This window comes from Bubalus bubalis, chromosome 7, assembly GCF_019923935.1.
Source record: "Bubalus bubalis isolate 160015118507 breed Murrah chromosome 7, NDDB_SH_1, whole genome shotgun sequence".
Taxonomy (NCBI): Eukaryota; Metazoa; Chordata; class Mammalia; order Artiodactyla; family Bovidae; genus Bubalus; species Bubalus bubalis.
Window position 1 is genome coordinate 56020715 of NC_059163.1, and position 26163 is coordinate 56046877.

The 26163-nt window shown below is 40.1% G+C and overlaps 1 protein-coding gene across 9 annotated transcripts in view; it reads left to right on the forward strand.

Moving 5' to 3' along the window:
• ATP8A1 (ATPase phospholipid transporting 8A1) overlaps positions 1 to 26163 on the forward strand; it is a 235296-nt gene that overhangs the window by 139748 nt on the left and 69385 nt on the right. For all 9 annotated transcript variants that reach the window (XM_025290107.3, XM_025290109.3, XM_025290108.3 and 6 more), the window contains one exon: positions 17719 to 17891. In XM_025290107.3, coding sequence (XP_025145892.1) covers positions 17719 to 17891 — 173 coding nt within the window. The remainder of the gene's footprint in view (positions 1 to 17718; positions 17892 to 26163) is intronic.

The window sequence follows — 26163 nt, forward strand, 5'->3', positions numbered from 1 at the left end:
TATATACACACATATGTATAGACACACACACATACATATATGTAGGTATGTAATGTACATATATATATATACTGTTTCATATTCTTTTCCATTATGGTTTCTCACGGGATATTGACTATAGTTCCCTGTGCTGTACAGTAGGACCTTGTTGTTTATGAATCTCCCACCTTTATATCCAAGCTACTAGTTTACCTCCCCAGGGAAGACCACTAGTTCCAGTTTGTGTGTTCATCCAGAGATGTTCTGCCATATCTAAGGGATTTATGTGCATGTCAGTTGACACATCCCTTATTGTTAACCACATATTACAGCATCCTGTCCACACTCCTTGATACTGCACTTTGTTTTTCTCACTTAATATATCTTAACAGTTGTTTTATAATGGTCCGTATGAAGCTATCCAATTCATTTTAACAGTGGGCACAGTATTTATAAGGCACCCATTAAAAAGTGACAGAGGGGGTTAAACTTGGAGAGGTAGTCTCAGGTCAATTGTGGAAAGCTAGGCCAGGTTTGAGAGTTTGCCTTCATAGGCAAGGGGTGTGACTTCATCAGCCTCTTAAAAGAGGTGTGATGTATAGAAGCAGTTGGCAAGTTGGAAAGGTGCAGACAAGGGACCAGGATAAGAGTCAGAGAGGAGGAAATGGGGGCACAGTGCCAGCGATTTGATGTAAAGTTCAGGGATACTTATCCCCATGGGGGTCGCTGGAAAAGGAGCCATCTAGATGGTTCCAGAACTGGGTTGCAGTTGTTCACAGCCTTGCAAAAACTTCAGTGTGAACATTTCCATAATCCCCATAGACCTTTAGGCCTTTGTCAGCATCATAGGTTAGACGTGATGCACAGACTTTCTGACACTTGAAGGACTTCGGAAGTGGGACCTGTGAGACTGAAGTGAAAGCATGGTTGATCACATGCTTGATGTGATATCCTTTCCTTTTTGTCTGGATTTAGGCTTTTACCTTATGTACAGCGTGCTGGCATTGCTCCTTTCGTTTTCACCTGTTTCATCATTTTTCTCCAACTCTTGGATAAACACATCCAAACGTTCTTGAAGTGTTTTTAGTGTCAAATGATATAAGCAGTAATCTCAAGAAAAAAACAAAAAGAGAAAACTGAAATACAGACAATATTCTGTGCACTGAATCCTGTATTGTTAAGACAGAGGCATTTATTTTCATTTTGAAGTTACCAAGATGGTAACTCAAAAGTCATAAACACTTCAAAGGTTTTTGCACTTTGTGTTGCTACAGGAGCAAACATGAATAGTCTCAGGGGAATGCTCAGTTTCGATGAGAGCAAGAACCCCGTCTGTCTATTTTGGTCTGCGATCTCTGTCAGTCTCCAGCAAGCTGCCTAGCTCATTGTTGTGGGCGTGCTCAGTTGCTCAGTCATGTCCGACTCTTTGTGACTCCATGGACTGTAGCCCACCAGGCTCCTCTGTCCATGGAATTCTCCAGGCAAGAATACTGGCTTGGGTTGCCATTCCCTTCTCCAGGGGATATTCCTGACCCAGGGATCGAACTCACATCTCCTACATTGGCAGGCGGATTCTTTACCACTGAGCCATAAATATTTGAGAAATGAGTTACTGGATAATGTTTAATTAAGGGCTCCCTTTTTTAAAAATTTGTTTATCAGTTTTCAATGTGGTAATAGTCAATCATATCTGATATTTAAAGAGCAAAGTGATTGGAAATGGCCTTAACAATTTGTGTCGGTTTGGTGTGAAAGATCACAGGCAGACGCTATGGCTGAGCAGATTGACACTGATTCATCCAGCATTGGACTGCCTCTGGTTCTCGCACTGGTGTCTGGAGGAGACTTTTTCTCCCAGGCAGTTAAGCGGTAACTTTAAACAGATCTGGCTGTCTGGGGTCAGACCTGCTGGGTGAACTCATTTGCTTCGCAGCAGGAAAGGAAACCCCACTTTGCATCATAGCTCCTCCAGGTCTTGTGTGATACAACCCACGGCTGAGATTTCAGGCAAATCATTAGAATGAGTCTAGGGAAATCATTATTTTTCATTGCCATGGAAAAGCAAAGTATCCTCTGTGTTCACATTTGTACTGATAATAATAAAAGGGTTATCATTCCATCAGCACAATGAGTAATTAATTTTCAAGTAATGAACTTAGAAACACACCGCCTTAGGAAATAATATAATAGGAAATAAATTGTAGGTGTGCAAAGTTTTGTCAAATCACAATTTTGATGAATGTACTCAGATCACTCTGAACAGCAGCACAGTGGTTCAGGGCCCAGTTCTGCCCCACCTGAGTGGTGGACTCTGGACAAACGGAAATTAGAGAACTTCTCTAAGCCACTTGTACTGCCTCTGAGGTATGATAATGTTACCCTTGGCATAGGATTGGTATGGTTAGCACAGGGCATAGCACATATAAAATGAATGTTACAAAATTTTGTAGAAAAATAGCCCATGTTGAAATCCTGCTTTATAGACCTAATATGGAAATCTGACTTTTCTGCCTCTGTGCATTCCCAGCTCCTCTCCCAGAAGAGCAGCACTCCCTGCTAGCATGATGCCTGAGTGCAGAGCTGGGGGTTCTCACTCAGTCACCTACCCAACTATTGCCAGATACTGACAGTGTCAGCAAGAGAGGTTCTTAGGAAGCTTGATCATATTGCTTTTAATTGATAAAGTAAGAATTTTATGGGTAAGCATCTTTAATAATCATGTAAACTTGATAAAAATCTGTTAGATATTTATAATAAGCAGATAATTTAGGTAACATGTAACTTTTTATCATGTAACTTTGAGCTGTTTTATTAAGGATGCTGATTATGATATTGCTATGAGACATTTTCTTAAGGGTCTGCTAAAGCAAGAATTTTAAATTACTGGCTTGAAGAATATTTTGTACTTCTCCCCTAAGTCTACAGAAATGCCTAGAAATAATCCCATTAAATTCTCAGAAACCCCTTTGGCTTGATGACCTAGATCCAGATTCTTCCAGCATCTCTTTTTTTAAATTTCTATTGGAGTACAGCTCTTTTACAGTGTTGTATTAGTTTTTGCTGTACAGCAAAGTGAATCAGTTATTCATATACATATATCCACTGTTTTTTTGGATTCTTTCCCATAAAGGCCATTAGAGAGTAGTGAGTAGCATTCCCTGTGCTAGATGGTAGGTCCTTATTATCTGTTTTATATATAGTAATGTATATATGTCAATTCCAATTTCCCAATTTATCCCCCAGCATCTCTTTTATACTTTTGGTTTGCCATGAAGTAACGTGTTCAAAATATATCTGTTAAAATTGGAAACATCTAAAAATGTGAGCTAAGAACTAGGGAATCTCCCATGTGACCTATCTTTAGCTGCCATTGTCTAATTAACATATTTTAAAATGTAGTATAATGGGTTTATGTTATATTAAAGAGTATGATGATTATAGTATTCAAATCCCCCATAGCATTCTAATTCTGTGAAGCTCTGAAAATACTTCAGGTGGCCCAGAATATTTTTTTAATGGATATTATCTAACTTTGCGTAAAAGGTAGAGAGAAAGTGAAGACTGTTTCATTGAGATAGCTCAGGATTTCACTACCCTCATCTGTCAAGTCTGGGTAAGTGGAAGGAACCATAATTTCTCAAGCCATTAACTCTGTAGGTGCCCAAATGATCTTTCTTGAGTCTCACATGATATCCTTGTAACCTTGACCTCTCCTCCTTCTAGCACCTCCTAGGACAACCGTGGCATCTGTCCTGGGAGGCAGCGCTGGACCTTAAATTTGTTCTTATTGTTTCTTCTCCTCTTTTCTACTGTCTGGATTCCCTGGGAAAAAGAAAGGGGCAGAGAGGAAAATTATATTTATGGAATCAACAGGAATGATGGTTAAATATGTATGTAAGGAATTTGGAGAAATAAATTTCCTCCACTTAGAGTCAAAAGGCTTCCAGTCTTCCCAAATTTAACTCCTGAGAAACCCTGCCTGCCTCTCCTGATCATCTGGGCACAGTTGGTTTGCAGTTTCTGCTTCTGTTGATGTTCACATTTAGCCTGATGAGGAGTCAGTACCCAATATATGGGAAGTGCAGAGTATGGATCCCAAAGAAAAACGCAGGCTTCTGACTATGTGAAGAGGAAGCTCTGCTGCCCCTGCAGGGTTCTATGCATGGCTGATAGAGTAATAAGAAAACACTAACTTATATTTGGACTAAAGATTTTACAGGGACAATCACATTTACACCTGAAAACATTAGTAGGCAGATACCATTATGCCCGGGCTTCGCTTGTGGCTCAGCTGTTAAAGAAACCTGGAGACCCAGGTTCGATCCCTGGGTTGGGAAGATCCCCTGGAGGAGGGAAAGGCTACCCACTCCAGTATTCTGGCCTGGAGTATTCCACGGACTGTATAGTCCATGGGGTCACAAAGAGTTGGACACAACTGAGCGACTTTCACTTCACCATTATGCCCAATCTTGAAAGTAAACTTGACCTCTAGTGCTAAGCAAACTCTGAAGGATGAATGTAAGTCATTGGATTCTGGAGTCTAAGCAAATAGAATTTTCTGGAACCTAAGTTTCCAGTGACATTTGTAAAACAAGAGTAATAATAATACCCATCTCTAGGGTGTTGTGGGGGTTAAACCAAACAATACATTTTAAATACAATGCCTAGCATTTAGTAAGCACGTTAAGAACTATGAACCATTCTCGTGATCTTCATTATTATTTCTTTTAACATCTTTATTCCTGGGGGTAGAGGGAGTTTCGTTTTGCCAAGTGCTATAAGAGGTGATTTTAAATAGCCGTCCTCCTCACTACTTAAATTTCTCTGCTTAATTTGCAAATATGAACTTAAGCCAGCCTAGGTTTGATTATGGATACCAGTGTTTTCTCTCACCTGTATATTATGCAGAAAATGAATTGTTAACCACATTTGATATTAACAAGCATAAGAATATATATTTTTCAACACCATGGTAAAAGAAAGCCCTTTGTAGGATTGTGCATTTTTTTTCCTAGCTAAATTTGGTTTTATAACACCATGTAAGCTTCAAATATAACTTACAAGCATTCATGACATAAATGGCGAAGTTGTCATCTGTACCCTTTGAAGCTCATCTTACATGTATTATGCAGACAAACCTTACTGTTTGGGAAACCAATCACTGTTGAATGGCTTCTGAAAGAAATCCAGAATAAGCAAGTTATTGAATTGGCTCCAGAAAAAGAAGGGGAAAAAGGAGAATTGAGGCTACTTCAGGTTTGTCTTGATATGTCCCATGAGTCTAATACAATACATTTTGTATTGCTTTGAAAAATAGTTCAGGCAGGTTTTAAACCACAGTGAATTTTCTTCCACTGCCAGCTTTGGACCTTTAGGATTGTGAATTCTCTGTTACCATTAGCAAAGTTGTTTCAGCTTTTTGGCCTGAAAATGTTTAAGAGCTCAGTTTAACTTTTAAGGTGTTAATGTGTCCCTATCAGAAGCAAAGATATGTTTTTGTAATGTCCCATTGCAGGATGATTGTTCGAATACTGTCTGGCACACAGCTTGCTTCAAGTAGGGCTCAGTGAAGAAAGCGAACTTTGTTACATTTGAGAGAAATGGGTTAGTTAAAAAAAAAATGTAAACATTACAAAAATGAAAATAACATATGAACAAATAATCTGTTCTCTTTTCCTCTGATTTAAGATAGTGTCTGCCACAAAGCAGAGTTTGTGGTTGAAAAAGTTCCATCAAGTCCATTGTTTGGTCTCAGAAAAACTAAATGTGTCCCCTTTTCTTAAACAAAATTCAGTAATCTTGGCTTGTGTGCAGAACCCAAAGTGAAGTTGTTCACAAATGCATAGTATTTCTGTTTTGAGAAATTCTTCCTGCCACAAGCTTGAATAGTCTTTATCCCTCTCTCTCTCTCTTTTCTTTTTTTTTTTTTTTTTTTTTTGGCTAAACATCTGAGCTCTTTCAAGAGCTCTCTGAGACCTAGAATTACCGGTAAATCCTTTCTAACCAGTCTACCCTCTTGCCATTTCCTCACAGCTTGTGGGCAGTTTTGAGGGGAACAGACTGCTGTGCCTTGGGACTTTTTTGCATCTCTGCCACCCATGTCTTTTGATGAGTTATTAAACTGACAGTTTGCAGGAAGCTATGTCCCAGGTGTGTCTGTATGTGTTCGCCTCTGTTCCTTTTTTCATTTTTACTCTTTTATTGGCACATAGTTGCTTTTTGCCTCCATTCCTACATGAATGATGATGTTTGTCTCAATTACAGATGGAGACTATGGGTTCACAGGATTAGCAAATGTGGGATCCTAAATTTTGACCTAGATGACTTTAATCCCAAAATTGTTTTTCCTTTTGTTTTTAAACAACCCTTCATTCTCCAGAAATAACAGGGCCTTAGTCCCAGAAAAAAGCCTTCTGGGAGCTCCCCCCCCAGATTTTCCAACTTGTCTTTGCCTCCCTTCCTACTCACCACCAGGGCTCCAGAGCAGCTGGGAAAGAAGTGCTCTTCTGGGAATTGGTGATGTTGGGTATCTTGTATTTATGAAATTTACAAAAGACCCTATATTCCATTGTACTATGACAGTTGTACATGGGTTTTTTTTTAATGGATGTTGAAAATAACGGAAATGGTGTGCCTTTGGAATGTGCAGTGAGAAAACACAGTAGATAATGATCCCTCTGTATTCCTACATGAATTAATTCAAATCATTAGGAAAATGGACCCAACCTTAGCTTTCTTTGTGGTTCTTGGTTAGAATTTCTCACAGACACCAGTTGTTACTTTCTCCAAACCGTTGATTTGGTAATTTGCTTACTTTCCAAAAAATGGTTGTATATTCCAAGCAGTCTCTTCTGGCTGAATCGAAGGCCATACGCGAGACTGGACGTCGCCCACCCCGTTCCTCCAGGACGCTTCCTCGTGCACTTGAGTCACTGCCGCCGCTGGAGAATATTTAATACCAAACTCCAAATGAGTGTTCAGGAGGCTTTCAGTGGTGGTTTCAAATAATTACTATGAGGGCTTTGGTAAAAGCCTTTATCCACAAAACTATTTAAATTATATAATTATACCCCCTGCCTCACTCTTCCTTCCTTTCCCGGGGTTTGTCTTTCTTTGCTTGGTGCCTCCATCCTACACTGCAAGACAGACTTGGACCCAGATTAGACACTTCTCAGCCTTTCTCTCTAGGGTACCCCAAACGAGACTAGATGCCTCACAAGGAGTTATTTGCCTGACGGAACCTATCATAACCCCAAATCCCAAACCTCTGCCCAGGGGCCAAGAGCAATTTACCTAGCTCTACAACTTCCTCTTCCTACCTTCTTCCATCCTGTAACCTTTGACCTTTTTCACATGGCATGACCCTATTGGGAGATTGGACCATTTCCTCAATTATAGTGTTGTATATCTACACCTGCCCTGGAAAGCTCATATCTGCATATCAGCAAAGCATGAGCAAGATTTTTTTGTTTCCCTTTCCATTATGTTTAGCAATATGTTTTGATTAAATTCATTCATGTGACTCTTTTCCACTAAGCTGTTTTAGAAGGCCTGTTTGACCATATGTTTTTTAAACTAATATATCTGTTTTAATTGGAGGCTAATTACTTTACAGTATTGTGGTGGTTTTTGCCATACATCGACATGAATCAGCCACATGTGTACATGTGTCCCCTCATCCTAAACCCCCCTCCCATCTCCCTCCCCACCCCACCCCTCTGAGTTGTCCCAGAGCACCGGCTTTGAGTGCCCTGCTTCATGCATCAGACTTGCACTGGTCATCTATTTTTCATAGAGTAATATACATGTTTCAGTGCTATTCTCTCAAATCATCCCACCCTCCCCTTTTTCCACATAGTCCATGATTTCACCTTCTGTCTGCCTTTACCCATTTTGCGAAATTACTCTATGTTGGTTTGATTCTATATGAATATGTTTTTTGAAGGTTATGTTCTAATATAGCCTAGGAGTTTAGAAACACCAGATTTTTTGGTCAGAAACTGTCCAAGAGAGCTAGTGATCCTGACTGGGATGAATACTAAATGGACCAGTTGTATATAAATATAGTTTCTCTTTACTCCCAGGTATATGATCTTTACAGCGTACAGATCAGTTCAACGTACAGCCTGCAGTAAAGGAGTAGTTGATATATGTGTTGCATGGGGGTATATGGAATGTCCTGTGGTTCTCTGAATCAATAACACATTGTCAAAAAATAATACCCAATGATTTATCCACATTGTTCTTATGGGAGTCATAACTTACTCTTTAAGAACATGCTAACATGGTCCATATTTGTTATGGTCATAATGTATTATTAAGAATGTCCTTGGAATACTCTGTTAATTTGTAATTTTAGGTTGTGAATACTGAGAGTGTAAAAATAGAGAAAGAATGAAACATTATTTGGCCATAAATTTATAAACACCTCATGTCATAAATGGTGATGAGATTGGGCCACAAACCACCAAAACAGCTAATGAAATATGTTAGTTTAAGATTCTTATATATGTCCTCTTATTTGACATCTTATGTTAATTGATAGTAGGTTTTAAAACTAAGTAGGTCAACTAAGGTTTCCCCCTGCCAATGAATATTTATAAATCTGGTTTAAACAATAATCAGTACCTAAGAAGTAAGGTGATGGTGTGATTGCTGAAAAATATGCCAGCAAAGTGAGTCCTCACTGTTTTCTTTATCATTGTTTTCAGCCTACTATTTCTGAAGGTCTCATTTACATATAATGCTATTTACTCTGCATATATATATATATATATATATAACTTTACATTCTTTATGGGAGCTTAAAGTCTAACATATATTGATGTGGTCATCTGCAAAAAACATAGATAGTAAGAGAGACATGCCAGTCAATTTGTAACTTTCAATTTATGTTCTGCTCAAGAGTTATCTCAGGTTAGAGACAGAAATTTAGAGATAAAGAAAAAGTCTAGGTTAACTTGATAAATATTTGTCCTCCTACTCTCTACCAAGAGCCACATATCATGTGGGAAGGGATAATGCTATCTATTCTATGATTGAGGGAAGACAGGTTCCCAGTTAGTTTTTACATAAAAGAAGTCGTAGCTAGTAGAGTTGAGTGTTAGTAATCAAAAAGTATATTGAAATAAAATTGCTGTTAGGAGATTTCAAAAGGAAACTGAAAATCCTCTCAGTAATATACCACTTGGTTTGCACTGATGTTGTGTGGTGATTGACAAGTTGCAGAGTGTTCATTCTTCATCAGGTGTTGATAATACAGTTAGATCTGATGTCAGAGGAAGGAAAAGAACTAGTCTTTCTCAGATGTCACCTCTGAGCCAAGCACTGGACAGGACACCTGAGTTAGCACATCTTGTCACAACAATAACCCTATGAAAGATATTAACCCAATCTTATAAAAAAAAAAAAAAAAAAAAGACTCAGAGAAGTAACCTGCCTAAAGTGGGAGAGCAACGATTCAACCCAAGCCATTCTGATACCGTATCATTGCCTTCTGCGTGCCTGCATGCTAGGTCTTTTCAGTCATGTCTCTTTGCAACCCTATGGAGCGTAGCCCTCCAGGCTCCTCCGTCCGTGGGATTCTCCAGGCAAGAATACTGGAGTGGGTTTCCATGCCCTCCTCCAGGGTCTCTTCCCAACCCAGGGATCAAACCTATGTCTCTTATGTCTCCTACATTGGCAATTGGGCTCTTTACCACTGGTGCCACCTGGGAAGCCCCTGATTGCCTTCTAGAGTTACTCAAATGAAAAAATAAATAAGGAGGTAGATTGGAATATACATGTACTCCTGGCAAAAAGTTTATTGATACACCATGAAATGAACTTACCTGTGACATGTGATGTGGGATATAATCCTTTCTAGAACCCTGAGCCTATGTAGCCACCTTATCTAAAAGTATTTTGAAGTTCTTGGTATTTTTTACTTGTTAGTGGTTGAAACTATTCCTTATTTTTCATTTAGTTTTTTTTCTTTCACAGCATTAAGGAACTTTTTTTCAAAATAAATATTTCCTTTCCAAGGAAGATGAAAAATGTTTGATTACCTTGTTTTCACCTTATACTCTGCAGCTACCAAAAATTGAGGAATACCTTGAGTTCTTAGCCATGGCGTATGTTTCGTCTTCTGAAACTTAAGTTCTTTGCAATGTGGCTCCATTGTTTGCATCAATGTTATCAATGCCCAGAAGCACCATCTGAACCCTCATGGCCATTCTTGACTTTCCAACTAAAGAAGCCCCATTTTTTATGGTTACACATTTGTCCCTGGCTCAGGAATATGCCCTGGGGAAGGAAATGGCAATCCAGTCCGGTACTCTTGCCTGGAGAATCCCATGGACAGAGGAGCCTCATAGGCTGCAGTCCATGGGGTCGCAGAGAGTCAGACACGACTGAGCGACTTCCCTTCCCTTCACTTCATTTGTCATATGTTGATGGCTGCCTTCTCTACACTGACTGATGACTTGTGCACATCAGCTGACAAGCTCTGAAAAGTTATTTTACAGTGACTTAACCTCTGGTAAATGGTCTTATTTCATCAGAGTCCCCATCTTGCTCAAAAAGATACTTTCCTGTAATAGTATGTTGACTTTTGCCCTTATGGTGGAAAGTAAGTGAAAACCGAAACCAGAGGGGCTAATACTAAAGTGAAAAGCACAGGCTTCATACACTTATCAAGCCATTCCGACAAGGGTCAAAGTTGTGTCTTCCAAAAGTAATTCAACATTAGCCAAAATTCTATGCTTATGTCATTTAACTGGTGGTGAATTTATGATAAAATGATGGTAAGCAGAAGTTTACCATTTGACCTGCACACATTTAACAGATTCCCAGGAAAAATACAGGTGCTGAGTTCTTATTTGTATTCAGACCCACACACCAACATATAGTTTGAACTCAATAAGTATATATGTATACTTTTTTAACTTTTGCTGTTTGGCTTAGCCTTGCTGATGACACCCTCTGGGATAAGATGAGTGATCACACATTTCCTTCTGTCGCTGTAAGTAACTGCAGCCTTGGAGCAGGGTGTGGGAGCCATGACATTTAGGTGTTACATCTTAGACTGTGTGTAATCTTCACCTCATTTCTGCTGGTTAGACTGGAATAGGGTAGTCTTCTAGTCAAAGACAAGAGGCTTTCATTTTCCTCTGCTTAGGGATGTTGCCTCATTCTCTACTAGGGTGTTTCCTGGATACGTTCCTAAGTAAGACTAACTGTTCTATAAACCCCTTAAAGGAATCAGAAAGAAAAGCCAGAAGCTGAAAAGGGCCATTTTTATGCAGGTGCTTTCTGCAATGTTACATTTGGGGCCATCAGAAACATAGTTCTTAGGTGGCCTAACATGTTCTTTGCACATCTGGCCTCTGGGTTCCTTAGGCTGTTCCAAGCAGAGTTTTTGCCAGAATGAAAACGACATCTTGCATGCTAGGATACTTTCCAGACAAGTCAGGGCTTTCCGTTTATTTCACTGTAAAATCACATTCATTGTCTAGGGTGCCCGCAGTGATTTTTATCAAGGATTTCCTTGACAAAGGTCATATAAAAGTAATATTAAAAAAAAATTATCATAAAGCTGCCAGTCTCTGATTTCTTAAAAAATTATTTTATTTCATTGGAGGGTATGTTGTGGCTCAGGGTAGATCCTCTCAAAATATTCCAGACTGGCATATCAAATGTTTTGAATTAAAGTTACTCTAGAAAAACCAACCAATCCAAGAAAAACATTCTGACCCTCCTGTGTCTTTAGAAAGCAAGAAATAAATCTCCCATTTGGAAGGTAGCCTCTCTGCTCCAGGAGGTAGAGACATCCTTATCATCAGAGATAGGAAATTTAGGGCCAAGAAGGCTGTTTAAACAAAACTTGTTACTTCCTCACTAATTTACTACCAAAGTTTAAACTTCTCTATCTTGTCAAGTCTTTATAAATTTATTGTTTCTTTTTCTAAAAAGCATAAAAGCTGCATGCTTTGGCCACTTATTAGGTCCCATTTCTAGAGACCTCCATATACACTAATTAAATTTAAGGGGTTTTTTCCCATGTTAATCTCTCTTGTGCCAATTTAATTATTAAACCAGCCAATTCAAGAATTCAAGAAAGAGAGGGTGGGGAATTTCCCCCACTGTGTTAGGTGTTATATGAACATGTCATCTGTTGGGCCGGGCAATGCCCTGAAGATTCACATAGAAATTTATTAGGGCCCTTTGGTCAGAGTTATCTTTTGTGAAAAATTCTGCTTAATCTAATTATCTGCCAAGCATCATTCTTTTCTTTTTTTTTTTTTTTTTCTTTTTCCAGTATGTTTCTTATAAACCAAATACAAGATGTTTTCTTCTCATCAATCCACTGTTATATAACCCGGCTTGATCACTAAGTAGCTAGTCTAGGTGCTGATTCCATTATATTCATTAGATAATTTATGTTATATAAGATAGAAGGAGATGCTCGATCATAACCATCACTTTGTTCTCCATTTCCTCTGTCATAAAATAAACACACTAACATTTTATTTACTGCCCTAATTAAGAGTAGCCAAGATTACACGGGAGTTTTACGGGCAGCGAAAAACAATCCTCAGAATAATCACACAACAAAGGATTGTAACTTCCCACATGAGAGTCTCCAGTCGTTAATAATTTGGTTATTCCTTTTCCACCAAGCTCATATTAATTGTATTTCATCTCTTTATCAAGGGCCTCAGTCCCAAAGAGACCTAGAGATATAGACAGATAAGCAATTATACATCATGCCGCATTATGTAAGTATAAACAAGTATTTAGAGAGTCTGAAAGGTGGAGGTATTCATCTCACCTGGAGGACTCAAAGAACAGAGTCAGAGGGACTTGTCTCAGTTTGTTTATTTGTTCATTGTTTTCAGTATGTAGTCTTAGAGCATGACGGTCGGGAGAATAAAGATACTAGGGAGAAGAGGGAGGAATAGAGATGAGCAAAGTCAGTCTCCCCCACCACCCGACTACCTGGCTCAGGAGTCAGCAAGGATTAGGGAAAGGGAAGTGTTTCAAGTTGAGAGAGGAAAGTTAAGAGAATTCTTTCTTAACTAAATGTTTTTAGCTATAGTATCAGGGGGCAAATTTGGAGTCTGGGGTAGCCTCAGGAAAGAGTGGAATTGGCTAGACCTGGGGGAAAGGAGCGATCCATAGCAATGAGCACCCATAGAAAAGAGGAGAGCTGGCTAGAGCCTGTCCTCTGGGGGAGGTGATTTTCTTTCTTTCTGTGGGGTCGGAACTAAGAGTAGAGAAGTGTGGATGGGGGACTGGATTGTGACTTGGCAAAGCAGGAAGGCATGGAGGAAGCGCCTAAGGGCTCTTGATGAGCAGTTGGCTGGGGGCAGGCCGTGAGCAGGGAGCAGATAGCTGAGTGCTCAAATGCATGTCCACGTGGGATGCAGTCTGCAGGAGGTGCAGGCAGATCCCACCTTCTCTGCAGCTCCCTCCCGTACCTGGATCCCCATCTGGTGAGACGCCTGGACCCCTGCCTGTCTCCCCAAACTGCCTGTGCTTCTGACTCTCCCTGATTATAGCAACAGATGCTCCTTTTCTTTCCACCCACAACTAAGACTTTGTAGCATAAGGGAGACAGAGCTCTTATTTTGTTGTACTCTGTGGTCTTTTATCCTTTTTCTGAGTTAGCTTTTCATTTATATATTTTCACTTTCACATGTCACTAAGTTTAAATGTTTAAACATTTCCCCCTTCAGTAGCCAAAAAGAAAACAAAGCAACAGCTAATGTAGTAATAAATTTATTTCTAGCTACAGGAGATAAGCTCCAATGCAATATGGCCATAAAGTATGGCTCCTAGGCTTAAGGGAGAAGCAATAAACTTTCATAAATAAAGGAATTTTAAAATACTCCCGGCAGTATAAATCAGGGTCAAATGCAACGTGTAACTGGCAGCACAAAGCCGACGACAGATCTGCTTACAAAAGGAAACTGTAAACTAAAATAAGAAAATGTTTGCAGCTTTTCTGTGGTTGTTACCTTGCACCCGAGGTGGGCTGACTAAAGAATTCACTGTGTAAAGATGTTGACTCACCTTCTGAATTGTGACCTCTAGCACATCTCCTGACACCTTTTGATTTCACCGAAGATCTGTGATAATCACCCAGCAAACCCAGGGGTCCTGACACCACAAATAAGTTCTCAACACATCTTATGGTGTTAGAGAACACCCTGGAAGGAGAGAAGGTTGGGCCGCCCAGAACTGTGGCCCTCAGGCTGGTTCACGAGGGAGCTTGCACAACTCGGGAGTTCACTTGCCTTCCAGTCTCACTTTGCAGCTGGTCTGTAAGGAAATTAGAAGCCCTCCTTAGGTGCATCTCAGGTTTCATTTGCCTTTTCAGATCAGGAGGGACATGGGCAAAAGCTTAAAAAAATACACACAGTGGCGTATGGATGGATGGATAAGTAGGAAGATAGGCAGGCAGACAAATAGATTCACAAATACACACACCTGCATTTTAGTGGGCAGTGCCTTGGTTGGAAAGACGGTTGAAGTAATAGGGATTATTCTCTAGAAAATTAAAGAGCATGAAAGAGAAGTCTGACACCTCTCTCTGTCAGTCTCTCTTTCTCTCAAACCAGAAGTGATAATAGAGGGGAAATGGACTGCTGCAAGTAGGGTGAAATCAGAATGTATCAGTGCTCTCATTCCATAAACATGACTTTTCCTGAGCATCTGTAGTTGCAGGAGCTGTGTTTGTGGCTGGGAACGAGATTAGACATTGTCTGCTCCTCAAGGATCTGGAGGTCTTGGTAGCATAGAGGGACTTAGTAGCATGGAGTGCATCTGGGAGGGTTTGAGAAGGTAAGCTTGGTTTAAGAGACAGTGGGATATGCTCAGGAGAAAAGAGTGGTCCAGAGAGGGGATAAAGGAGTCAAGATTGTAAAGAGAAAAGCCAACAAAAGTTAGTTGGGCTTAGGTTTTGGACTTTATCATGTAAGTAGTAGCAAGCTATTGAAAAATTTGAGAGCAGAAAGAGGCATGATTTGTGTTTCAAGCTTGTTTTGTGAAGAGAAGTCTCTGTTGGCGGTAAAGACAAGATGAGAGACAGATGATGAGGGCTCGGGGGAGTCAACAGAGGGAATGGTCTGGGGATTCCATTTATAATTCTCTAGGCCTGGTACTGTTGGTTTTGTTTTTGCTGGATAATGTAGAGAAAGACAAGCTGGCACAGAAATTTAACTCTCAGTTGGGTTTCACAATTTAGTAGCTGTGTGTTTGGGGGCAAGGAACTTTAAAGTCTCACGCTTATCATCTGCAGAATGGGGCAGTAGTTATACCTCCTGCATAGGTGTGTAATAAGTGTTAACTGAAGTGTTGTATCTATGTGTGTGCCCTTGGAATCATGACTGGTGTGTGGTACATGCTAAATATTGTTTTATTTTCATTTTTTATCAGTGCATTAATTTGCTTGCTTGTTCATTTCTATGGGAGTTTGCTTCTAAGACAATCCAGAGTAAGAGTAATCAACTATGGATAGTTATTGGTAAATTTTGCTTGCATAATTTTACTGACTTTTTTTCTTTTTTTTGCCTCATTTTCTTAAATTCTCTTGGGCCAAAAATTTCCAGCAGGAAATAGGAGGGTGAGGTCTGTAAATTAAAACAGCTCTTTCCCCTCTGATGTAAAGTGTGAACAGAGAATTTTGCAAAGAATGCTGCTATATGGTGGTCCTTCATGTCACTGTGTATAACAAGAAACAGGGGAAGTGTTAAACAAAGTCCCAGTGTTGGGACGATTGGGCAGTCTTACTTTATAGTACAGCACAGTTCTATTATTTTGATAAACAGATTCTGAAATTCCAGAGCAGAGTGTGAACCACATTTGAAATACAAATGCAAAACCACCTTCAAAAATCCACAACATAAAATTTTAATTACCTCTGCCTTTGCTTCCCTCTTTGTGAAGATAACTCAGATAACTGTACCACAGTCTTAAATTGGAACAATAATTATATCTCCCATGAGTATAACAAAAATTATTCTATAAGTATTGTTTTTACTATAGGTATATTTTATTCTATAAATATGGATTTGTTAAATTTATTATATAAATAACTACAGACTCTGTTACTATAGCACTTAGAACAAAAGTCTAATAGGAAGGCAGTTGTTTCTTACACCTCCTCGTGCAGAGCGTGTGTCCTGTTTCTTGGTATTGTCAGGACTTGGGACTGCCCTGGTGATCCAGTGGTTAAGACTCCATGCTTCCAATGCATGGGACGTGGGTTTGAACCCTAACCAGGGAATTAAGATCCACATGCGACAAGGCAATAAACAAATAAATAAATAATTGTTTAAAAATAATAATAATCATATTTAGAGGTCTATTGAAATAAACTGTCCCTATTAGGTTATAGGAAGAGTACAAGATTTGGAAAGAAATAAGAAGTATCTTAAAACTTTTTGCCTTTGCAGAGCTGGGAAAGCAGTAATTCTTAACAGAGGGAGAGAGATACAACCCCTCTGTACGGTTGAGGTGAACAAAGCCTTCCTTGACACTAAAGGTTCTTATTTTGCCTGAAAGTGAACTGTTCACTGATGGAATGGGTTCTTTTATTGGATCTGCCAAGATTACTAGGGCCACATGTCACCCTCCCCAACTGAAATACACATCATAAAATCACGATTGAAATTACAGATGCCAATTCATGAAGTGGCAAGAGATTATAGATACTGCCCTTCCTCTTCTGAGTTACTGGGAATTAATTTCAATAGCACTGAATACTTCTGAAAGAAAACCCATTAATTATTTAAATTATATTCTCCAACTTTTCCTCTTGATTCATTTATTGTTGTTCAGTCGCTCAGTCACGTCTGACTCTTTGCGACCCCATGGACTGCAGCACACCAAGCTTCCCTGTCCATCTCCAGCTCCTGGAGCTTGCTCAAACTCATGTCCATTGAGTCGGTGATGCCATCCAACCATCTCATCCGCTGTCGTCCGCTTCTCCTCCTGCCTTCAATCCTTCCCAGCATCAGAGTCTTTTCTAATGAGTGGGCATCAAGTGGCCCAAGTATTGGCACTTCAGCTACAGCATTTGACTAGTTCAGTGTTGTTGTGCTTTAAGAAGATACTGTACTGAAAATATTTTCACATGATTTTGATTATGTGGTTGGAATAATGAGCAAAGATGGCAGGGGAATAGATGACATGTAATCTGATCCCAACCCTGGGAGGAACAGGGACAAGACAGCAAAAGAGACACTGATGTATAGAACAGTCTTTTGGACTCTGTGGGAGAGCGAGAGGGTGGGATGATTTGGGAGAATGGCATTGAAATATGTATAATATCATATATGAAATGAGTCGCCAGTCCAGGTTCGATGCACGATACTGGATGCTTGGGGCTGGTGCACTGGGACGACCCAGAGGGATGGTATGGGGAGGGAGGAGGGTTCAGGATGGGGAACACATGTGTACCTGTGGCAGATTCATTTTGATATATGGCAAAACCAATACAATATTGTAAAGTTAAATAAAATAAAATTTAAAAAAATAAATAAATAAAAGAAGTCACTTACTTTTTCTGATAATGTTTGTCCAATATTCTCTGATGGGGCTTTTGTGAGAATCTAATGAATGGAGGTATGTAAAAGCCATTTGAAACATAAAAAGCACTAAAAATAACTAAGTGTAGTTGCTGAACAACCTTAAGACATCTTGAAAGAACAAATGGGAGTAAGTGTTGAGGGCATTTCTTGTTTAATTTTACAGGGAACACGGGAAACTCTCAGTCGCCACTGCACCACCCTGGGTGATGCTCTTCAGAAGGAGAATGACTTTGCTCTTATAATTGATGGGAAAACCCTCAAATATGCCTTAACTTTTGGAGTGAGGCAGTATTTCCTGGACTTAGCTTTGTCATGCAAAGCTGTTATTTGCTGCAGGTAAGTCTCTGGGATTTGTCAAATTTCAGTAAAGAGCAACTAGATCCTGAGCTCTTGATTTTTAACATTCCTCGAAGTTATTTTATCTCGAACTTGTAAATGTCAGGTATTTGTTAATTCATTCATTCAGGACTCAGGGTTCACAAACTGGGATAGCTTTGAGAACATTGTGACCAAGCCAATGGATAGGTCTATTCTCAGGATTGTCTGGCAGGAATCCCTCATTGAGCAGAAATGGTGAGGCTCGTTCATTGACTTGGAGCTGTGAGAGAATGGATTTAGCGAAGGTGCTGTTTTGAAAGTGAGTCCTGATTGGAAGCCCATCATTAATGATAATTGTTCATAATTTGAATCAGCAGGTTTCTTGCCATTCTATGTTTAAGACTATCTGCATTTCTGTCTGGGGTTGTCTCTCTAAAAGTTCTATTTTCTACACTTATATCTTTGATTTTGTGAGTTGGACTTATTTGTGGGGAAATCATGGTGGGAGGCACTAACTGAATCATTTTCCAAATAGCCAAGCATTTTTCTGAAGGCTGTTTATTGACCATACAATCTTCTGCCCTCTAATTTGTAATATTGCATATATCCTAAGTTAAAGTCTGTTTTGAGTTATCAAGGCCTACTCCATAGAATTGTGCTTCTGTGAACTGTTCAGCTCCAGTGCTTCCTAAACTTCTTGGCAAAGAACCTGTCTCATGTCTTTGTAAAGTGTAAAGTAAATCTATGCCCACGTGCAGTCTCTTCCCTTCTGGTTACCGTGAAACGCAAAGATTTTCCTCTCTGTGACCCACTTGCTGAGTCTAACCAGCTGGTCAGACTAGGTCTGGGGTAGCAGTTTCTCAAATTGCTTTCTTTTAATGGAAGGTGAAATGTTTGCAAGACTTCTAAAGAATTTCTCAAAATCTGTGCTTTTAACATTATCTTGAAAACTGTACTATTGGCCTTTCTTTTTCTTTTAAAATATATTTACTAATAAAAGAATCTTCTGCTTTTAAACTTTTCTTTTTGGTCCAGGCTTTACTTGTTTCTTTATTTAAATATCCTATATATGATATTGTCACCAGACTTACAAGCCATGCCTTATGGATATTTCCTAAATTTCAGTGGGTTTTTTTTTTGTGAAATATAGTTTAACTCATACTTAATACATTTCCCTGATAACTATCATTTCAGTCTATAAAATTATACTCAGAGCATTAAGAGTTGCTTATTATTCCTGTTGTTGTGCTCAGTTGCTCAGTCATGTCCAACTCTGTGACCCCATGGCCCACCAGGCTCCTCTGTCCATGGAATTTTCCAGGCAAGAATACTGGAGCAAGTTGCCATTTCCTCCTCCAGGGGTTCTTCCCAGCCAAGGGATCAAACCCGAGTCTCCCTAGTCTCCTGCATTGACAGGCAGATTCTTTACCATTTAGCCACCTGGGAAGCCTTTATTATTCCTAGAAATCTAATTATATCAGTCATTTAATTTTTCTTGTCTATGGCATGTATTAATAAATACTATTTATTACTCTAAAGCTTTTAGGCAATATTGTATTAGATATTTAATATTAGTAATAATCAGATTCAGCTTGAGTGAGTGAAGTTGCTCAGTCGTGTCCGACTCTTTGCGACCCCATGAACTGTAGCCCACCAGGCTCCTCCATCCATGGGATTCTCCAGGCAAGAATACTGGAGTGGGGTGCCATTGCCTTCTCCAGGGGATCTTCCCGACCCAGGGATCGAACCCAGGTCGCCTGCATTGCAGGCAGATGCTTTAACCTCTGAGCCACCAGGAAAGCAGATTCAGCTTAACCATGAAGAAAAAATATAGAAATTATTTTATCTTGCCTGTCTCATTTTAAAAGCATGAGGATACTCATGATTTCTTAAATCTGCTTTTCCAGGCACTTTTCTTGGTTCCTTGCCGATCTCTTGACCAAGTCTCAGTAATGTTCAACTCTGACACTCTCCCATCAGGATAATTTTGTTCCAGACTTGGTTGTTTAATCACTTTCATTAACCGGATCACAAGGATCAACAAAAGATTGCTCAAAAACACATTAAGTGGTGTGGCTGTTGGCTCCTGTTCAGAAGCAGAACGCAGAGCTGTTCAGATAGCAGGACCAGTTCCCTTGAGCCGGCATTCATTGTGTGCCTGCTGTGTGCTGGGCAGGGATGCTGCACACACAAGGACACATAAGACATCCTGCCTGCTCTCCTTCGTGTTTGTGTCTGCCTCTTGTTTTAAACAGACTCGCAATCGGTTTGAAAGATGTGGGAGGCCAGTTTCATCGCAGCTGAGCCTCATTCCTAGAGTATTGCTTAACTCGGCACCTCCCACCATTCTTCAAAAAGTCGAACCACAAAATTAAACAATAGCAGAGGGAGAGAAAAACTAGAAAGCAGAATCAAGGGAGGAAAAAAAAAATATGTTCTGTGCTTGTGAAATTCCCTCCTGAGATCCTTGTTCTGAAAGCCCACAAGTCTCAGGGACCTCAGGGCTCCTCCAGATCCCAGGCCCCCTGGGAGGGACTCGCACTCTGCACTGAACATGCAGCTCAGCTCTGACACTGAACTTATAAAGAAGTGTGTGTGGCCCCTTCCTCCCTCCGTCCTGTTTTATGCATGTTGGAGGACTGTGAAGGTCCCTATGCAGACACTAAGAGTTTTATGTAGAGTTTTAGGGGACTTTTTAAAAGTAAAATCGCTTTGCTCTGCTTTTTTCTCATTACCATCATATTCTGTCTTTTCCCATAAGGACTGTGGTTTAGCTTCCCGTCTGGCTTTGGGAATTTGTGGAAGCCCATAATTATCAATACATCAGTGCCACTGCCCGATCTATGTCTGTGCACCTTCTTGGCGTGGTGCCTCTTGGCATTTAAACTATGGGCACAGACCATCTTCTTGTTATTTCGCTTACTGACCTTGAAGCATCCTTTCCATGATGATTCCTCGCTGGGAGGAGTAGTAGGTGGGTGGTTCTATAGATCCTTCTTTGAAATTGAATGCATGCATTCTGGCTCCTGGTTTCTCAGATGATTGTAATCTCCTTGCCTCAGGAAATTCTCTATTTCACTCCATTATAAGAAACCCTCCACATAAATACCGAATATTATTTCAAAATACAGTGGGCCACTGTTTCCCAAATTCGTTTATGTTCATGATGGCTTTCTGGGTTTTCCCCTTAAACTACTTTACAATTTAGTTCTTGTCATTCCACAGGTGAAGATAATTCAGAATCTGCTCTTCCTCTGCCATCTTCTCTTTGCTAGAGTGGAATAGGGGGAAAGCCTCCCTTAATGGATAATGAGGCTCTGGCCATTAGTTCCATCTTCAGGATTACATCAGCCACTTTCTTCCCTGACATGATCAGCATGAAGGGCAGGAGGCAGTTTTTAGTGTTTGCCTAATTGACACAGTTATAAAGATGAGCGTTTTCCCTGAAGAGTCTACAGCTGAATTGAAAGAAACAGTTGTTCTCTGTCAGCTGTCATTACATCTCTTACTCACCGTCATTTTCTAAAGGGAATACTCAGAGACAGGAATGATCCCCCGGCCCCCAAATTATTCAGGGCTTTGGAGTCGTGGTTTTGGTTTACAGAATGAAGTTGCATGTTCTACATCAGATAATTTTTTCAATTATGGAAAACCCAAGAAGTACAATAAAATCTGTTTTTATCAGTCTTCCAAGTACTGTATTTTCGTGATGCCACAAGCAGTTTTTGCTTTTACCTCTGTGCAAATTTATCCATATAACCTGAGTAGTTCAATAGCAAATGTGCATCTTATGCTAGGGTAAGTTTTCCTGGTTATAAACTACTCCTCTTGTGGTCCTTCCCTTCTGTTCCCTTCTTGAAGTACATTGATTTTTTTTCCATTCAGTGTGATCACAGATACTTTTGAAGAATTTTGCACAAACATGTAAAATTGAATTTGCCATGTTAGAGATTTCACAGGCTCCCTGGAACTCCTTGGACAGGTAGAGGGGAAAAGCCTGCTCCAAGACTCATGGAGATGTGTGTACACAGCTAAAAGCAAGAGGTATTCTGCAAACTAACTGTACCAGGTAATAATTTCTCATCTCAGTGACCAATATTTTATGCCCTAAGGTTTTACAGCTTGTATAGTTGGGGATTCATGAAATACTTGTTCCGACTTTACCTCTCTGGCACTTTGGATACCTGATGGAACCTCTCTGGTTTTGTAACTTGTAAAATGGAGAGGTTGCCATATAGCAGTGAAGTCTTCCAGGGAGCCTAGCTGTCTGCAGCAGTTAAGATTGGAGCTTCTCTGGCATAGAAAGGTGTGAAGCCCATGCACACACGCACCCTTCCTGGATCAGCTCCTTCCAACGTGAAAGCCACTGAGCCAGGTGACTTCTCGCCCTGTCAGACTTTGGATGAACCCTACCTCTGTTGGCCACTTCTATGCAAGAAAGAATCTGTCTCCTGCTTGGAACTGCCTAATTCAGGGAAGCATCTGGTCAACCTCTTTTACTATCCCCTCCAGAAGAGAGTGGGAACGTTGCAGTGGAGTTATTGCTGTGTGTTAAATGGCATGTGGTTTCTGAGATCCTCGTCAGTTCACATAAGGCAGCCTTTCAAAGAATCTTACATTTTTTCTGCAGTTGTCAGTTTAGTTTAAACATATTTTGAAACTTATGTTCTGTGACAGTTGGTTGAAAATTGGCCTAGAGCCTCCAAGCTTTTAGACTGTCTAGTAATCACCGTTCTCCTACATAATTTATGTACTCATGTCTTCTGAGAAGCAGAAGTTAAATTGAAGTAAGCATTTTTCCCTACTTGCAACATCTCTAATCAAAGTTTAACCCCCTTTTAGGCCATTTTCCCCATAGTGCATAAAAAAACACTTGACTTCAGTGCGTGTCGTCGCTCGGGAGTGGCATTCCAGGCAAAACCTTTCACCTTAGTCTGATCGAGGGGCCCTCCAAGAAGGGGTCTAAAGGGACACCTTGGATACTCTTTGTCATTGCCTTAGTGTGTTAAGTAAAGGGTCAAGACAGATCTGCTTCTCGAATCTTTGGGGATTGTCTTAAACTTTAAGGATTTCTCTAAATAAATGTTCTACTTAAAGGGTAGCCATAAAGCACAAATGAAGCTACTAAATGCTCAACAGACATCCCTTTAAAGAAAGAAGTTGGTGAACACGTTGAATGCCAAGCAGATGTCTGGCTTTGAGAAGACTTACAAATTCTTAATGAATGTCAACCCTATATTTGCTTCCAAGGAAATATGAATAAATGTTGGAAATGTTGAGAGAATATTTCTTTCATACATGGCTAAAAGAGGACACACTGAATAAATTTTATAATTTCATAACTGCATATATTTTGCTTTAATATAATAATATTATCATAATATTATCATCTCATTTGCTTTTCTACCTCTACTGAGTAATGTTAAAGGAACTACGTGGCCATATTACAACCTGGTAGCCAATCATAATGTACAGCATCAGAGAAGTCCATATTAGATGGCAAAATATCTAAAAATTTATGAGAAATCTAAATGCTATAGCATCCCACTGTAATACAGCATTGTATAGTTTTAGATGTGACTCAATTTACTCAAACCACCAACACCAGTATACATACATAAAGTGAAAGTGAAGTCGCTCAGTCGTGTCCAACTCTTTGTGACCCCATGGACTGTAGCCTATCAGGCGCCTCCATCCATGGGATTTTCCAGGCAAGAGTGCTGGAGTGGATTGCCATTTCCTTCTCCAGGGGATCTTCCTGACCCAGGAGTCAAACCTGGGTCTCCCACATTGCAGGCAGACGCTTTACCATCTGAGCCACCAGGGAAGCCTACATACATATACATACAGAACCACAGATTGTATAATTCTGATAAAACAGAGTTAGACTATCCTGGAAGGTGCATCAAACATAAGTGTAAAGTTCAGTGCATTTTTACAAAGTGAACATACTCTCGTGTCAATAACCCAAACATAACCAGCACCCCAGATGACTTTTCATGCTACCTTTATTTTATTAGCCTCCCAAGGATAACTGCTATCTTGATTTCTGCCACCATTCCTCTTAAGTTATATCATACTCATTTCAATCTCTCTGTTTCGTATCTTGTTTACTTGGAATAAATGTACGTCTTCCATAACTATATTCAAATTCTTTTTTCTGTTGAGCAGTTTTAAGTACAGAGCTCTGAGGCCTTCCACTAAAGGCCTCCCTAAAGCTTTACATCAGTCAATAAATCAGTACTCTCATGTGTTCTTCAGTCAAATACAGATCCACCAAAGAGATGACTTGCAGTCCTCCTTCAGTTCTACCATGAGAGAATGAAAGGATTTCATTTTCCAGTTTATGAAGGACATGATATATGTTCTCTGTTCTGTCAAACTAGTGATCGCACCATGTGGGGCAGAGTTAGTTTGATTTAACTGGTTGTCCTTGAACCCTTGATGGATTCTAGTGATTACCTTCTTGGTAATAAGTGGACTCCAGGAGTTGGTGATGGACAGGGAGGCCTGGCGTGCTGCAGTTCATGGGGTCGCAAAGAGTCGGACACGACTGAGCGACTGAACTGGACTGAACTGAATAAGCCTATGTGAGTGAGCCCCACTTAGGGCAAATTAAAGGTTTGGTGTTTCGAGCCAGACTAGGGTTCCAGGAGCCAAGATCAGGTAGAATAGTAAGTAGATCGTGGCAGTCTAGAAGCTGTGGGGCATGGAGTGACGATAAAAGAGAAACAGCATCCTACTTCAAAACAAAAGGCATGTTGCCAAGAGAGCAGTGCGAGAAGAAAGATGTGAACGTACAACAACAGACTTTTTACTGAAGCATGAAAGACGAGATGGTTCCAGGTAGCATTTTCCAGAATGGAATATTTTATGGAGCAAAAGTGGGCAAACTGTTTCTGTAGAGAGCCAAATAGTATTTTAGGCTTTGCTGGCCATGCAATCTCTGTCACAGCCACTTAACTATGACATTGTAGCTTGGGAGGAACTCTAAATAATATGTAAATGAATGGGTGTGACTATGTTCTCTCAAGAGTTTAAGCAAAAATAGGATGCTGCCTGGATTTGACCCTGGGACCATAGTCAGCCCGCTCTTTAGAGGGTGTCTGTGGCTCATAAATGAACAGTAGAGGGAGTTGATTCTGACAGAAATTTTCCCATAATTTTGATGGAATTCACCCCAGACTCCCTAGTCTGTAATTTATAGGCTCTTTCTTTTCTTGAAAGCTGAGACGTTGCCCATCTCTCCTCACCTGGCTTGTTTCCCTTCCTCCCCGATTCCTCAAAAATGACTGGTGTTCTTTCTGTGGTGACAGTCTGGCATCTCCATTCAATCTTTCCATGTGTTTGGATTCAAGCAAACCCCTTAAAAACTGGGTATGTCCTGACGTCAGTCTGTTTCAAAATGAAGTGTAAATGACAAGAGATGTATGAAGAACCCAGGACTGGGACTTCCCTGGTGGTACATTGGTTAAGAATCTGCCTGCCAACACACGGGACACAGGTTCAATGCCTGGCCTGGGAAGATTTCACACGCCACAGAGCAGCTAAGCCCATGTGTGGCAACTGCTGAAGCCTGCACGCCCTTGAGCCCAGGCTCTGCAACTGGAGAGCAGTCCATACTCCCTGCAACTAGAAAAAAACCGCACGCTGCAACGCAGGCACAGCACAGCTAAAAACATGAAGAAATAAAAGAACCCAGGACCACAAACGTGGATCCTGCTCTGTCACCTCAGGGCCTTCCCTCTGTTTTAAGGAAAACTGCCAGCGAGGTGCTGAAAGGAAAGAGCAACAAAGGAATCAGGCTGAATTCCTTCCCACCTTCTCCCTAAGCTGGAAGCATCATAGAGTCTTGAACTCTTGGATCTTTATATATTACTTTAGTGTTTGCCCTACATTCCCAGTCATTTTTCACTCCTCTTTACACAAGCATTTTCATTTAGTACGCTCCTATCTATCTGTGATACTTATTTGTGTATCTGTGTAGCTATAAAAAATATATAATATTGTTATATGTGATTTGAATCGAAGAATAGACACTTATTTATAATGACATCCCAGCATAAAGTTTTTGCCTTTTCTTTTTTTCTACGTGTTTCCAAGACATTTTCATTTACCATGTGTAGAACAAGTTTATTTTTTCGCACCACTGCTAACTATTGCTCTAATGTATAAACACCATTTTATCTATTCCCGTAGTGATCACCACATGGGTTGTCCCGAAATCTTTGCTAATATGGAAAGTGCTGAAATGAATACCCAGTGTTTGAACCCACACAGTAGGATATAT